Source organism: Miniopterus schreibersii (assembly GCF_964146895.1).
Source record: "Miniopterus schreibersii genome assembly, chromosome: 1".
Taxonomy (NCBI): Eukaryota; Metazoa; Chordata; class Mammalia; order Chiroptera; family Miniopteridae; genus Miniopterus; species Miniopterus schreibersii.
The window spans coordinates 24,057,540-24,075,330 of NC_138101.1; the positions used below are offsets into that span (position 1 = coordinate 24,057,540).

General features: G+C 39.5%; 1 protein-coding gene across 4 annotated transcripts in view; it reads right to left on the minus strand.

Annotated features, from left to right (window-relative positions):
- The window catches only part of ATP8A1 (ATPase phospholipid transporting 8A1), a 193,836-nt gene that overhangs the window by 144,187 nt on the left and 31,858 nt on the right, over positions 1–17,791 (minus strand). For all 4 annotated transcript variants that reach the window (XM_081151451.1, XM_081151453.1, XM_081151450.1 and 1 more), the window contains exons 5-6: positions 13,338–13,383; positions 3,802–3,842 (exon numbers count right to left, since the gene is read on the minus strand). In XM_081151451.1, the coding sequence (XP_081007577.1) occupies positions 3,802–3,842; positions 13,338–13,383 (87 nt within the window). The remainder of the gene's footprint in view (positions 1–3,801; positions 3,843–13,337; positions 13,384–17,791) is intronic.

Genomic DNA, 17,791 nt, shown 5'->3' on the forward strand with positions numbered 1-17,791 from the left:
CCAACTGTAGGCTTCAGCATATTTGTTTTTACTAGGGAATTTTTGGAGATATAAATTCTTAACCCAAAGAAATACATTTCATGGTGGAAACTTCATGCATTAAAGCAGCTCTACAGAGTGACTTTTACACTTGCCTCTAGCTGCTACAAAGCCGGAAGAACGTGTTGACTCTAAGATTCCACCTGCAGCTCTCTCAAAAACCGGTGAACAGTCTCAGCTGCAGACTGGTCTTTGAAGAACTGGTCTCTGTGGTAAGGTCAATGGAGATGCAGTGCCTTGCACAGGGCTTGTAATTGCAATACTTCTTTAAAAACCCAGATACAAGCAACTTAACCTTGAGAAAAGGCTTCAGGGCAGTAAATGGAGAGATGATGGTTCATGTTTGAGGGCTGAAGTCTTGCCCATCTGTGAATGACTGGATGTGCGCCCGACAAATTTGTAGGTCCTTTGAGAGCCATTAAAAGGCAATCACAGTAGCCACACATTTAGAAAGGCAGAGGAAGAAAGAACCCTGACCTAAAGCCCATTTGGCATGTGAATTTGACTCTCGGTTTTGGCTTATTGATTTTATTTTTAATTGCACAAAATATTACATAAGCTAAAGAAAAGACTTGCCTTGCTCCACAATCTGGCAACCTAGGCAAGCAAGTCTGCTTTCATGCCTGTCCACTTAAGGTTTAATAAACCATTTTTACGTAGTAAGCATCTTAGTACACAAAACTCTGTTCTTTTCACCTATGGTTATATTTTATGGCACAGGAACTCTCGTATGTCTTGCTTGCTGCCGTGAGCTCACTGCTTGGCACATACACTCAATAAATATTTGTTGAATAAATAGTATAAAATATTTCTGTGTTGGCACAGTATTTGAAATTACAGCTTTTACTCGTCATAAAATATATCAGAGTATAGAATGTCATAATTTGTTTATAAAACTCCCTATTGTTGGGCATCTACTTATTCTAATTTTTCATTATTATAAATAATGCTACAATAAACATTTTTGCACATATATAGCTTTTCCCCTACTTTGTGATTATTTTCTTGGGATAAACTTTTAGAATCCTCTTTTTATGATTCTCAATATGAAGAGCCAAATTGCTAATCCACAATAATATGTGAATGAAAAACTTCATAAAATTAAAAATTATGAAGTACAAGGGAGTTTGTTTTATTTATTGAATAGATAGCAAATGAGACTTCAATATTGTTTAAATTTGCAACCTTTATTGTTAGGTCATATATTATACTGAGTTGGGTTGTTTATCATAGTACTTCTTGCTTATTGCCAACTTTTATTTCCTATTTATATAACAATTTGGTGCAAGTATTTCCCATATTTCACTTTATTTGTGGTAGGTTTTATTGTATGTTAGTTTTAAATTTTGTATAATCAAATTCCATAGATCTTGAGATCATGCTCTTCTCCAAATATTTAGTAAACTTTTTATTCTATTTGTATGTTTTTTAAAAACAATGTTTTAACATTTAACTCTTTTAGCCAGATGGAATTTATTTTAGCATAGGCTATGATTTAGATATAAACTGTGTTATTTCTTGAAACTGCTAATCTGTGATCCTAAACAGCTTATTACATAATTAATCCTTTGATCAATGATTTTTGCCTCCTATATCAAATACTAAGTGGGCTTTCTTTCAGGGCCTTCTATTCTCTTCTATTACACTCTGTTCTACTCTATTCATGAATGTCTATTTTGCAACAGATCTACATTATTTTAATAACTTTTATTTTCCATTTTAAAGTTAGTTCTTCCACACTCTTTATTTTTCCAAAATATTTTTCTATTTTCTCAACTGTTTATTTTGAAATTAAGATGAAAAATTTAGTCAGCTCTTGAGGAAAAAAATTTTTTTTCTGCGATTACATTACATCAATACTTTGAAACAACTGTTTTTAGGTTTTCTAGGAAGATGACATATTTGTACACTTATGTGAATCTTTAATACCTAAAATCTTGATGTATCCTTTACTGAGGTCAAATGCTTATTTTAAGTTTATCCGTAAGCATCGCACATACTACTGGGAATGAGATCTTTCATTCACTGTATTTTTCAAACTTGATATTGTCAACAAAAGAATGCTGCTAGTTTTTGAATACTTATCTTGAATTCATCATTGAACCAACTTTTATTAACTCTAATTAAGCATCTAGTTCTAATTGCTAAGTAACATCAGCTCATGTTTGGCTGGATGGCTTTTGCTGGAAAGAACTCTAGGTTCTCTGCCTGCTCTGTATCTCAAAGAGGGATGCCAGGTAAGGTGTGGTACAGATCTCCAAGAGGACTGAAAATGCTATGGTGATTTTGGGCTGGTAACTTAATTGTTTTGATGTAAAATATTGAAGAAAGGAAGAGCTACAATAATCCAGGGAGATTAGCACAATCTTCAACTAACGACTGCCCTATATGGAAAATAAGGCATTCTAAGAGGTTAATGTTAAGGCTGAAGTTGTAGTTATTCCCTACTTTACAGCCATTTCTTTTCTGAATTAGCACCTTAGGTGAGAAGGTAAGACACTGATCTATCCCTCTGTGAGGACGTGCATGACGTTAACTACACTAACAACCCCGGGAAGGAAACATTTGTAATAAAATTCAATTCATCATGCTTGATTATATCCTACCTGTTTTCTATCTAAAGTGTTTATATCCACAAATGCCAGTCAAAAGCATAAAAGAAACTTCTTTTGAAACATTATTTTGAGCTTTTTTCTTTTAATATTGTTTTTCTGAAAAAGAGGTGACTATCACAGAAATAAAAAAAGCAAAATTGAGGTATTTTCCTCTTTGTTACTTTTATGTTAGACCAAAGCGAGAGAGTGATGAGTTTTCAAATATCTAGAAAGGGAGATGTCAATCTCTATTCTAGCCATGGGTTTAAAACAACAAATGCAATTAATTCAGAGGGAATCCTGTTCTGAGCAGTGATAGAAGGTAACTATGAACATCACAAAGTAGAATCAAGGGCATGGCCTTTAACCTACTGAGAGACTCTTAAGTACCAATAAACCGGCTGTGGGTTACATCTCTACTGTCTAGCAATCTAAGGAAACAAACTCCCCTGGGGAGAGTGGCCTCACTTTCAAAAGCCTTTCACCAAGTTACAAAGGTTATTCATATGTGGATGACTAGAGGTTAAATGTTCTTCCAGGACTAAGGGAGAACTGACAACAATTGCTTACCTTTAAAAATTGAGATCAGAATAGTGTATGAACACTTGGACAACACTTGTTAAATTATGACTTACTCACTAACAACCATGCTAGCGGGTTTGTGAGCAAATTAACTTGTTGATATTATGGAATTGATTTCCAAGTCATTAAAAGATTATATTTAGTAAGTCCATTTTTCCCCCTTAAGGAATTAGCAGTACACAAATGGGATTAGTCACAATACATGAATTTGAAGTAAAATATACAAATGTGAAACATAAGAATTCTAGTTTTTATTTTTACTTGGACAGTATATGATTGAAGCAAAAATTATAACACAAAACAGTTCATGGTTAAATAAAATCTGTGAAAATAGTATGTAAAATATACCATAAAACAAAAAGTTCTAAATATTACTTTTCAAGGAAATAGTCTTTCTAGCATATGGCAGAAATATTAAATGGAAGTAACTGACTGAAGAGTCCATGTATGTTTACAACACTAATCATTAAATAGCTTTCATGTCAGTAGAATTCCTGACATTTGTTTGTATGATACATACAAATTACATCTACTAGAGTAAACCTCTACGCATGTCTTCTGGAACAAAACAAAAATAAATGCATACCTTTTCCCAGTGTACAATTTCCCAAGCACCATTTCTCAGCACTGGAAAGAAAAAAAGTCACAATTTAAAGAACATTTTTACTGCTTGTCGAAAAACCTATTTCTGATGAAATGATCATTTTAAATAAATAGCTGAAAATAAATTAACCAGTAGCAATTTTGATAGGTTTAAGATTATGACAGCAAGGAAGTGTAAAGTTACATAAAGAATGAGAAACAACCAAAGTACATTTTACATCCCACAACAATACATTACTGACGGGGGAATCGTACTGGTATGGCTGATTTTACTTTCTTCAGCATCTAGAGGAATCACAGTGCTTGGCTGGAGGAGAAAGCCGCAAGACTGACGAGGAAAGGGGTGTGACAAGCTTAAGAGCATGCCAGGAGTGATAACAGTATATATAAATCGTAAGCACAGAAGGAATAAAGTTCTGATTGGTTAGTAAACATTTAACACCTAAACAACACATAATCTGCACCTTTAGGTTTATAATAATGCAAAAGAGCAAAAGTTTCCACATTTGGTTTACTGAGAAGAAATGAAAGTAGAGACTACTATTAAATTATGATAGAAGGGGTGCTATTTCTTAGTTTCTTTCAATTTACTCCAGGCACTTGCTACTCAACATCTGGTCCAGGGACCTGTAGCATCAGCATCACCAGCAGGCTTGTTACACCTGAGGGTATGTTTCTTCCCATCCCACCAACCATTTCTTTTGTTCTTGAAATGTCAAACGGGAACCCAGAAATAAAGAGAAGTGCGCAGCTTGTTCCAACTTGAGGCTAACGCCATCTTAGGATGCAGAGAACAATACAGGTCTGTGGAAGTTAAAAAACCAGCTCACGACATGTAACAGCTTTCTGTGCAAATCAAGGCTTGACTACTGGCCAATGAGACAAGTCAATTACATAATTCACGGTTGTCTTTACTTCGGAACTGGTTCCTAAACATCCAACCATAGAACAATTAAAATAAACAGTATCATGTGTATTATGCCGGTGACCTGGAATAGCAGCCTGGTTATTTTTAATCACTGACCTCCTCTGACCCAACTCAACCTGATTAAGAGGAAGTGTGTTACAGGACAGCGAGAAGCTAGGAAAATTTCAGGGCAGGAGACATAGGGAAACTGAGACAAGCCAATTAAACAGGGCCAAGCAGTTTGGACAGCTTGCAGCCAGTTTGTAAATAACAAGCCATTATCTTCCCCAAACCAAGGACACTTGAGAGCAAGTGGTTAATGTCCCTCCAAAGACAGCAGAGGTGGGGGGGGGAGTGCACCCTTCTCTCACCCCATTCCCTAAACAGAAAAGCCGGCAGTCTTAGGGCTTGGCCAGATAAAACTGCCAGGTGCTTCTCACAAATTCTGGGAAAGCCACAACAAAGTAAAAGGGGGACCATGAAAATTAATCTGTACCAAGATATTCAGCAGAGGAATTTTAAAATCTATAGAAAGAAATGTATAAGGCAGAGAAACCCCCTACCGCACTAGCTCCTCGGATTAGCTGAGAGCGCATCTGTGCATTATGCTGGATGATATATTTGCTTGCCTTGCTTCTTCAATAAATTTTCATGTTTTACTTTCTTAATAAATTGGCTTTATCGCAATGCAATAATCTGGAGTGGCTTGTTTGAATGCATTCATACGAGCATGATGAGACTCGAGGTGGGGACAGCCCTCCACCTGACTCAGGGGCTGTCCAGTAACACCTCTCTGGTATCTGTGAGAGGTGCCTGTAACAGAAGCAATTAATGGTGCCAGGTCCTCTGCAGAGCTTTTGGCTTTCTTGGACTAAAAGTATACTGACTTTACATCTCCAGAGTGTAAGAGTTCAAGAAGATGAGCCCTGGAGGAAATGATTAGCGATACCTGGTGAAGGAGAGTGACAGTGAGCTGTGCAAGAATGATCAGAATGGCCTGTCTTATGGTGTTTTGACAGCACACTCCTTTAAATGCAAAACTCCCCCACCTTTCCACAGTCCCAGCTAAACACACCTGCTATAGTTTCCACATGTCTAATTAGTCTGACAGTATGCAAGGGAGAGCTCAGACTCTAAACAAATACTTCAAATATAACCTGTTTTTACTTTAGCAGGATACTACTTAACAGCTTTGTCATAATGGGTTTCTTTTTTGAAATGAAAACATTCTGTTGGAGTTGGTTGGGAATTCCCCAATCAAAGGCTCTGTGGAAATTGGCCGTCTCTCGGGACTCAATCAAATGTACACAGGTAGAGGTGCTCACTTAGAGTCTAACACGGGCTTCACTGCAATCAAAACAGTCTATCACCGGGGCCTTTACTGAAGGTCATCGGTGTGCTGCTCCCAGGCAATCAAGCCACATCTTGAAGTGGGTTACAGAAGGCAAGATACCCTAAAGGACAAGGCATTGCCGATGTTACAGAGGACAGAGAAATGCAGAAGAGGGAGAATTCCTAAATGGGAGTACTGTAAGCCCTGAAGGGGAACTTGAGTGCATTAAGAAAAGTGCAGCTGAGACCATGGTTTTGGGCAAAGAAGGAAACCAGCATGCCCACATTAAAGTGTCAGTTCACTCACCATGTAGATCCTTTCTTTGGGAGTAAGGCAAAAACCTCACTGGGGCCCAAACTGACACTGTGCTAAAGTCTCCTGCATAAACTTGCCTGTAAACGTCAAACTGAACAAGGATCTGCTTGCAGTCTACAGACACAGAAGACAAAGGGAACTTCCTGAATTTCCTTCCTTTAAAAAAAAATCTGTATCTTTTATTGATTTCAGAGAGAGGGAGAGGGAGAGAGAGGTAGAAACATCAATGATGAGAGAGTCATCACTGGTTGGCTGCCTCCTGAACACCCCCTACTGGGGATCGAGCCCGCAACCCGGGCATGTGCCCTGACTGGGAATCGAACCCCGATCGCCTGGATCCGAGGTCGACGCTCAACCGCTGAGTCATGCCTGGATGGGCCTGAATTCCCTTCTTGTCCACATTCTACATACAGGTATCCAGTTAGCTGATACTACTTCTATCAATTCACTTATAAACCTTTTGACAATGATCTTCACACTGTGCGAGGCCTACACCAACTCCAGGAACGAGTCCCAGAAAGTTGTCTGAGAAGCGGTGAGCTGATGTGATCAGAGCACATCACAGGGTAAGCAATCCCTTTTTCTTAAAAATGTTCTCTCCCAATCCTGCTCACAGAGTCATGGATCATTCATCTTTTCCTTTATTTCATTGAGAAATTTCTTGAAAGAAAAACCTCCCTCTACTGCCTCACCAATCAACCATTCCCCAATTCCTTCCATCGGGCTGTTTTCACAGCTCCACAACCGCTCTCCAGCTAAGTACTGGAGCTCCAGCAATGAAATGTTACTGCTGAAATGCTGCATTTAGTGAGAGCTGCAGTCCTGGCGCTCTTTTTAATTCAGCAGCACTTGGTTTCCCCTCCTTTGCCACATCCAGTTGGATCTATTCTTTGTATATTTCCCTTCGGCTTCTTGTCACCACCGCCCTAGTCCCGCCTCTCTAATTACAAAGCTTTCACATTCTTCTTTCAGAAGTACAACTGGGAACCTAGCCATATCCTTCAGTAATTCTCTCCAAATTCTTCACCCTAGTTTCCAAAAAGCCTACAGAATACGACTGTAACTTGCCATCCCTGCCCATTACTCTTTGACATATATCCTAGTCTCTGGCCAAAACAGAATATTTGCTCTCCCCAGAATCTCTCTCATGCCTTCCCACTTCCTCCTGGGATCACCCCTCTGCCCCGCCCACCCCCGAGCTTTGTTTACTGAAATCCCACTTGTCCTTCAAGAACCTCACACATTTCTGAATCCCCACTTCTCTCACTTGGCCCTTATTAGTTTCCCTATCTTGCATTAAATATGAGTGAGCACCTTATCTTCCCTCCCAGATTACAATTTCCTGTAGGGCAAGAATGAGGGCTGGTTTCTTTCTGCATTTTCTGCATTGGGTCTTACACAAGGTAGGTGTTCCACAAAGACATAGTGAAGTGAAATAACAAATGTTCTAACTTTGAATCACACCCGTTTTGCTTCTTACTTTAACTATGTCCTTAAATTTCCTCAGTGCGTTTTGCTAATCTGTGTGCAACTTTTATTTATAGGGCAAAAGAAAAAGAATCTGGGGTTATATTTTCCCATAAATAAATACCTCCTCTCCATCCACATCCATTGTTGAAAATACCTAACTAGTTCAATAGAAATAATCCTAAGATCTTCATAATAATCAGAAAATATTAACCTTATAGGTGTCTGAAATTATTTAGGTCATATATGTGCTCATATATGAGCCTAATTTTTAAGATTATGGAAACAAATACTTTTTAAGAACTAGTCACAATAAGTTGATGTACATGCGACAGAGCATATGTTCAGGACCACCGGAAGAATCAGACGCAGAGATCTCTCCAGGGAGGCAAAAAAGGAAGGATACTGGCTTTTTCAACAAGCCAGGAAAGTGCTGCTATTTTAAGGCCCTTCGCATAATACCCTGGCTCTTTGTACAGCACTGGACTGAACAGGAACCAGACGGATTCAGCCCTGTTAGTAGGTCACTTCAGGCTTACAACCTAAAACATATTCAACCCACACCAACTCAACACCTTTTTCACTAAGGACATTAACGGTGAAATGGTTTTCAGTGGGAGATAAGCAACCAAGTGCCCTGCGGGGAAGCAGCCTTGCTAGTGGTTATCAGCTACCACCAACTTAATTCCACTTTTGAGAAGGCTGGAAAGGGCGGAAATGAGACCTATTATTTTTAGCTGTGTGCAACGTTGAAAAGAATTTCATGTTGTCTTTTCCTCAATTAAATTAAAAGAGAGAAAAGTTGCTATATTAAATAAAGACTTACTCTATTCTAATGCCTACTGTCAAACTATAGCAATCTAACTGTAGGAAGGATGGCCCTCATTTAACTACAGCGTCGAAGCAGGAGCTCAGCGTGCTGTAAGCCACAGCATAGCTCTCAGACCTTCTCACCCGCAGAATGCATACATGCCACCCTCTGGGAGACATACCCACGCCTGGGATTTTAGGGAAGCAAATCTATTTCATTAGGAGGCATTTTCAGTTCTCCCAAACATCTTTCTCCGCCTGTACTTTTCTAGGCCTCCATGTTGTGACTGTATGTGGAACTGGCATTCCCCTTGTAACACTGGCATGCTAGCCAGAGTGGCATTTCATAAAAAACAGAAGCACATCCTTACAATTTAAAAAAAGAAGTAGCCCGGCTGGGCTTGGCTCAGCGGTGGAGCATCGACCTAGGATCCGGGAGATTGAGGTTCGATTCCCGGTCAGGGCACATGCCCGGGTTGCGGGCTCGATTCCCAGCAGGGCACGTGCAGGAGGCAGCCGATCAATGACGACTCTGACCATTGATGTTTCTCTAGCTCTCTCTCCCTCTCCCTTCCCCTTCCTCTCTCTGAAATCAATAAAGATATGTTAAATAAATAAAGAAAGAAAGAAGTAGCTCAACCACAATAAATTTGGATGGGGAACTGGCTTCGCTTTACGTATTACACTAATCATTCGGAATGTATAATTTATAAATTCCTGCAGAGTGAAATATGGCAGAACAACCCAGTTTAGGGAAAACAACAAGAGACTGACCCCAGTGTGTGTTAGAGACGTGGAGGAGGCTGTGTCACATACTGTGCGTTCAGATATTGAGGGAAGAAGTCAGAGAAAACGAAGGTAAGTTTGGATGCAAGGAAGCCTGGGGCATTCTGAATGTGGCAGTGCTCCAGGCTCTGGATAACAGAATGGGTAAGTGGACACATTCGGTGTACAAAGGAGGCCAGGCAGGATGCAATGATGATGCAATGACCTCGGCAGAGAGGGTAAGGAGGTGCTAGAACTTCTGCCACAGGAATATATTATCAGTGCCTGAAAAACAGTTTGGGACACGGTGCTATGAAAATATTGCCTTTCATCTTGCTCACATTCCAGATAATGAATTTTCAAGAAGGCTCCTTTCATGCCTACTTTCTTCCTTCGTTATCTGTACTCAAGCCTCTGTAGGGAGAGTGGCCCACTCACAGGTTCATTTGTCACGCTCACATAGAACACCTGCTGGGGACAGGCCCTGGGCTGGGGGGAACGCAAAGAGGAGCCCGAGGGTCGACCTGCCCTCTGGAGTGTTGCTGCCCAGTAGACACCAGCACACAACAAAGGGACAGAAGCACAGGAAGGTGGTCGCAAGTCTGGAAGGAGTGGACCACATACCCACCAAGACTTACTCATATTCCCCCAACTGCTGAGCATCAATTTTCTCTTCCCTCCCTCAACAGCTACGTCTTCAGAGAACAACATAAAAGTTTGAATTTGCCAGCTCACTAACCACCTACCTAACCAACTTATATACCTCCAGAAGAAATGGCTTGTTTTCAAACGCACTGATAATATGCTCAAAATGTAAAGTTTATAAAGTCCTGAGTTGGGTACAAAATATGATCCCTGACTGAGTGCATTAATTGGTGAAAATGAGGCATCAGACAGGTACCAGGCTACAGTTAAATGATTAGAAGTGCTGGAAATGAAATTATGAATTTATATTTCTGAAGTTGTTAGGGAATGACAGAGAAAAGTCACTCTAGCGCTTCAATGCAAAATAAGGAGAGAAAATGTACATTTCTCTAAGAATACAGAAGGATTACTATTTGCATCTGAGGGGAAAGTATCCTCTTACACATTACACAGTCTTGGTAAACATTTAGAAATTGAAATTTTAAGCTTAATACTTCAAATATTTGTTAAAAATTAATTATCTGTCAAAAATACTCCCTTCCCACTCCTACACCCACTCCTGCCTCAATTCAGCAAAGCAAATTCAATTTCATTCTGGTCTAATGACAACAGATGGCTTTCACATTAAGCAATCTGAGTTATGTGACAGCAAACAGAATCCTTCACCAATATTTATCTGCTATCAACTGCAAAGTCAAAAAGATGACCGATACTCAAACTAGACAAAACGAAAAACAAAAAAAAGGGAAAGATCTCTTAAAACCCAATTTCAAGTATCAAACTGAAAGCCAGTTTCTTACATGTAATTACCAAGTATTCTGCGAAAATGGTTTTTTTATAGCTGTTAAGCCCCAGTATTTTATTTTTGACATGAGTTTTATATACACTTATTACAAAAGGCTTCCCTCTCACTTGTCTGTCCTTTTTTTTTTTTTTTTTTTTTTTAATTTTCACCCAAGGATATATTTTTAAAATTGATTTTAGAGAGAGAGAGGAATGGGGGGGTAGAGAAACATTGATATAAGAGAGAAACATCAACCGGTTACCTTCCGTGCCCCGACCAGGAATCGAACCCATAACCTTTTGGTGTTTGGGACAATGCTCCAACCAACCAAGCCACCCGACCAAGGCTCATGTGAACTATTCTTCATTTTTAGCTATAGAGCTAATCTTGTTAATTGAAAGTGAACTGATGAAACAAGAAAGAATACTTTCTCTGAATAGTTGACAAAAGGGAATATTTTTGGAAGTAGGTATCTAGAAAATTATAGATCCTATCAGTTCAAGGTGTAGTACCTAAAATAATCATACCTATGACAGCTACTCTTTCAATGACTTCTTAGGCCAAGGCTTGGAAATAAATAACTGCCCATCCCTGAAGATCAGAGCTCTCTGCTGCAAGATCCATTATGTATTAAAAAAATAATTACATATTATTGGTTCAAAAGCTGTTACTGAATATTCTGAGCAACATAGCAACACATGCAAAAACTGCATACTGCCAAAAATACCAGTGTCTGAACATCTGAGTTTCTCCCTTTCGATTCCTATGGCTTTCCCTTCCCACTTTCCTGGAGTAACTTTGTTCCAAGACTTCTAATCGCTTCCTATTCCAATTTGTTCTCTTCCCAACTTTAATCTGCATGTTTATCCTGTCTATTTTTGGCTGTAAACCTTCAACAGCTAGTCAGTATACACAAGAAAATTTGGGATCCCTTGGCTTTGCATTCAAGGCCCTATAAAATTTGACCAGGTCAACATTTTCCATCATGTGTTAGTTTCCCTTTGATATGCATCTCCTTCGTCTGATACTCTAATGAAGGCTCCACAAAGCAATCCAACAGCCTTCTTCATCTCTGTTCAGGACAACCTCTCCTCTCACTTTCTCACTCCACCCACACGTAATGTTTTCCCCATGTGCCCCTGCTCATCCAATGTTTTCCCTAAGTTCAGGATGTAGATCAAATTACCCCACAATTTTCTCTCCTTCTTTAATCATATAGCATTTGACACAGGAACCATTATTTGCCAAAAATCTAGAGACACACTGAGATCACATAATCCAAGTCCTTCATTTTCCACACAAAATCGTCTTTTACTTTGTGCTTTCATACAGTTCCCATCTTATATTTTTTTCATATGTTCCATAGGAAATAATATAATGTAAATATGTTGTTAACTCAATAGGTGACACTTTAATAAATGTGGCTTCCTCAAATGTATCAAAAACCAGCAGATAATCCCTGTGGTGGGAGCTGGTGAGAAGGCAAAGCCGGGCATTTTGACAGGGTCCCATGAAAATCACGGCAGTGTACAAATACTGTTTTTAATTACCAGCTAATTTTACCAGACATGTCTGGTCCTCCACACATCAGGGAACTTCAGGGGGAGATAAGACTCTCAGATGGGGCAAGCCCAGGGATGGAACTCGATCCATCCACGTTCCTGGGTATTTCTTAAAAACCTGAGAGCTGCCCTGACTGGTTTGGCTCCGTAGTGAGACTGTCTGTTCCAGCACGGAGCTGGGGTGAAGGTTCTCCCCACCCCAGCCGGGCGCATTCCGGTGGCAACCAATTGATGTCTCTCTCACATTGATGTTTCTCTCTCTTTCTTACTTCCCTCTCCCTCCCTCCCTTCCACTCTATGTCTGAAAAGCAATGGAAAAATATCCTTGGGTGGCGATTAACAACAACAACAAAATCTGAGAACATAATGGTCTATTTGCTTGTGTTGAAGGTCATTTTGTTTTGGGCTGCATTGAAATGATACCCACACAACAAAAGAGCCATGTCAAAATGCCATGCACTTCCCAGAAGCTGGTCTGGTTTTAATAATTTTATTGATTTATGGAGCATATATCTTCTGCATGTACAGTCTGATAAAATGCCCCCAATATGCCTTTCCCCCAAGCAATATCACATCTGATTATTTTCTATAAATCTTTTCTAGAGTAATTATAGATCACAAACAAAATAGAGACATTTTGCAGCATTTAATATTGTCAAAACCACTGCAGATTTTATGGACAGTACTTCAGAGCACATTGCTATGAGATACTTAAATATACTCAAGTTGTTACTTTTCAAAAGTATTATCGCTGTAAATCACTCTAATTCGAATTTAAGTGTCATGCTAAAAAATGCTCAAAGCAAGAGACTACTGTGGAACAAAACCTAAGAGATACACAGTATTTTCAATTGAACTATATTTAATGGAAGTGATTATTTATATTATGAGTGAATTTGACAGATACGAGAAATAAATTGTAAATTCCTACCTTGTGTCTGTTTCTTGTTCACTGCATTATCAGCTTTATGGCGTTTCTAAAATTTAAAAGCAAAAACAAAAGCTGTGAAAAAATGAGTAAGATGCATAAAACAAAATAGCAACTACAACAAAAGAGGTACCTTTAACTTATTTTCACACCCACGTCAACTTTAAAAGTCGGCTGGGGGCGTGGTGATGGGAGGACCCAGAGGGTATGGGGGGATTTGAAAACTGAAAGCAATCCACAGCATCCTTACACCGGAGTACAGGTGTGTGGCCCTCGGAGGAGCTGAGAGCATCATGTGGGTAAGATTACAGTTAATGTACCAGACGAGTTTGAGTGGAAAGTCTGACTTGGTCTTTTGCTTAAATAAACTCACTTAAAAAAGACTGCCCAAGAGAATGATCTATAATAACTACCGCTTAATAATGGTATTGAAATATTTTCAACTTATGAAATTCATTATCTAATTAAGCTAATACACCCTCTATAGTTTAATGATGTGCTGTCAGTGACTAGAAACAAATACATCCACTACTTGCATAAAGCCTCTGCCATCTACTGCTCCCAACAGCCACCCTCCCCCCAAATCACAAGCCACTGAATCACATGATCCTATTTTCCTCCCCCCCAGAAGCAATGGGAAAATAAAAAGTGAACAGGTGAGTTAGTCTATGTCTAGGTGAGTGCTTTTGAAGAGTTACATAAGCCACGGTTTTACAGCAGTAAGAAAAAGGAATGGAAGGTCAGAGGAAAGGTGAGAATCTGACTGATCAGGGGACACGAGAGGTTTTCTATGGCTTCCGCCTAAACTTACAGCATTGAGTGTGACACGTCGGCCTCCGCTGACGCTGGAGAAGTGTTGAGTTAACTGATGCTGGCTCAAAGATTCTACTTATAAAGCCACACACCTGACTATCAGGTAGAATTAAATGAATGCAAAACAAAAGAGTTCCTAAGCTTCCCGCTGAGAGGAAACATGGTTTTTAGGACTCAGTGCACATAGGAAAACACTTTCCAAGAGAAAGGTCCAGAGCTGTGGGCCAGCCCTCCTCTGGGACCCTGCGCCGCCCAGGAGGAGCGCAGAGGGCTGGAGCGAGCACTTGCTTCCCCCGCAGTCAGCACAACGCGAGCGCGCGTTCAGAACGCTGCTGGCGAAGCTCGTGGGAGGTAATCCTGCCACAGCCATGTGCAGGAACACACTACAGCTCTTCTCAGAATAAAACTCTCACAAATAAAGGTGTAATAATGTAGACTTTTAATAGGCAAGTAATTGCTTCCAAAAGCAAGCACATGCTTTGCCAGCAAATATTTTTTTTAAGTTTTGTTTCTAGTTTTTTTTTTTAGTATGTCTTTATTGATTTCAGAGAAAGGAAGGGAGAGGGAGAGAGAGAGAGAAATATCAGTGATTAGAGTCACTGATCGGCTGCCTCCTGCACGCCCCAACTAGGGATCGAGCCCGCAACCCGGGCACGTGCTCTGACCAGGAATAGAACTGCGATCGCCTGGATCTTAGGTCGATGCTTGACTGCTGAGCCACGCCGGCTGGGCAGCCAGCAAATATCCTTAACTGAATTTTTAAAGTTCTGTTAAATTTGTAGCTTCGATAGAGCAGATTTTATAATTGATAAAACTAAAATGAAAAGTAACCCAAAATAAATTTTAGACTGAAATAATGATTCAAGGTAAAATTAGATATTCAGAGCAGGTGCAAATATTTCCAAAATAATGTTTACCTCTAATATATAACAGACTTCCAACTGAAGGAGACAAATAAAAGCTAATTAATCAAACATTCCACTTCTACAGGAAATTTAATCTTAGTGAAACCTAAGGAGTTCCTGAACATTACTTTCCATCCACAGAGAATTCCTGCACAGGAGCATCTCCTTCCTCAACCTTTCCACCACAGGATAAATGAGGTTACTTGTCAGGACACAACTGTGCTGAATATACACACGATGACCCACCCCGCCCAGCAGATCCTAATCATATGACTACAAAAAGAAAGCATCTTTATATCCTAAAGAGATTATTATTCCTTCTAAAAGTAAGAGCTCAGAAAAATTAATATAGCTATTCTGAGTTAAAATACCTCTACTGTCCTATAATCAGAATTCACTAATACCACTGAAAGCTAGTGAATTTAATATTCTCATTATTTCGTTGACAGTACACCAAGGCACTGTACTGTGTAAACAGTTCCATGAACTTCCGGATGCTTAAGTTTGCAATACTGACCAATGCTCTCCTGGGACCTCTTTCACCCTACGCATTTCTTACTGCATCATCGTCCAGGTGTTCCACCTGCACCGGCCCCTTCTTTGTCTCCTTGCTTGTAATTCAGTGATGGAATTCCTTAAGGCTGACTCTCTTGCCCCTCACTCTCTCCTGTCTTAGTTCATTCATACCTGCAATTCCAATGATAACCAAAACACAAATATATACCAGCCGAGACTACCATCAGAGCTCCAGTTATGCCTAGTTGCCTCCTACACACCTCCTTCTGGCAGTCATAAAGACATCTCGAACTGTGTCCAAAAGACAATCTCTGACTTTAACCCCCAAGGCTTGTCCTTGTCTCAGACAAAGACCCATGTAAGGTGCGCTCACACAAACTACAACCTTGAGAGGCATCCTTCTACCTCCTTCTGCTTCTCACTCCCATCCAAGTCATTTCTTCATTCAGTGCACGTGTACTAAACACTGAATAAGCGGCAGGCCCTGTTACTACGCTGAGGATACAGCAATAAACAAGAGACCCAACTCTTGTTCTCATGGAGTTTACATGCCACTGGTTACAGACAGACTAGGGACAAAATTAGGAGGGTGTCCAGCACGTCGAATGATGATGTCTTGTCAATTTTACTCCTAAATATATAGTGAATTCATTTTTCCATATTTCTTCATCTCTGCCTTACCACTTAATCTACAATATCTTCATGTTTTCATACTTGCTACCAGAATACTCTTCTAGTAAGTCTACCTAAATCCTCTCTGTTTTTCTCCAATCCATTTTCTGCATTTTAGCCAAAAGGATCTTTGGATGATGACAATACAGTTAACATTTATCCAGCACTTACTATACACTCGGCACTGTTCTAAGGACCTCACATGTATCATTTAATTCTCATAATAGCTGACACAGTTACTTGATTAATGTCTCTCTCCTCCAATGGACTGTAAAAAGCTCCATCAGGGTTACTTTCACTCACTAGCATATACTCAGTATTTGAACTCTGAACTTTGTAGACTTTAAATAAGTATTTGTTTTAGAATGAATAAAGCTTATCAGTGTTTAACAAGTTTATGGCAAAGAAGGCATGTTTTTAGGGGTATTACTAATTTAATAAATGACTTTGACCCTTTCCACAAGAATTGGCATTTGACAGGATAACCGTTTTTTATTTCAAGTAAGTTATATATCTCATTTGTTACTTAACAAAAAAGCAGGAAATCATATTATGTTAAGTTTTCTAAAGCATCAAGAGTTAAAAGGCACTGCGGTGAATCAATCTTAGGCATCCATTCTATTTAGCTAGAGAGCTTCTAGTTTTGCTAAGGAAAACAAAAACAAAGATAACGACAGAAGAGGCAGTTTAGAGAAATGATTATAAGGCAGGGTCTGGAGCCTTGAATTCTGACAGCCCCACTTAAATAGCTGTGTGACCTTGGGCAAGTTACCTTACTACTCTGTGCCTTCTCACCCTCATCTGTAAAATGGGATAATATAATTTATTCTTTAAGGGGCTGTTAAAAGATTTAATAAATGTAAAGGACATAAAGCAAGTACATGGAACTCAGAAGTTCACTAACTGTTATTAATATTATTGTTGGTGACTCGCTGACAAATCTAAAGGGAAAGAGCACTGAATGGGATAGAAATTCCATCAACTTCTTGGGCAAGATACATGGCCTCTCCATGCCTCAGTTTCCTTACCTTTAAAAGGGGGTTAATATCCAACTTTCTTAGTTATTGATGGAATTAAATGAAAAAAAAATTGCAAAAAAAATAGCACAACGCCTTAGTAACAGATGCTCAAGGAAACCTACATTAAAGAAAGAAAGAAAAGGGAGTACAAAAAGCAAAGAAAGAAACAAAAGTGTAATAAAGACCAACCCTTACGGAGTGCCAAGTCCAACCGTAATTTAAAAGATGGTAAGTCTGTGTGGAGCAATACGAGTAAGAAGAGAGGCCCTGAAATTGTCAGCTAGTGGACTATAATGTTTTACACACGCGCACACACACAACCTCTGTTGGACTCTTGGATGTTTTTGAGACTGATGATCTCAATGGTCAGCTGACCCGTCTAATGGTCTAGTGATGCTATGGTTCCTGTGTTCTTAGTGAGATCCTAATTTGATGCCCTATAGCCATAATATTAATGTCTGTGCAACGTTAAATGGGAGCTTCCTAAGAACGTCTCAGTCTTCCCTCGCCTTACCATCTGACTTGCCTAAGG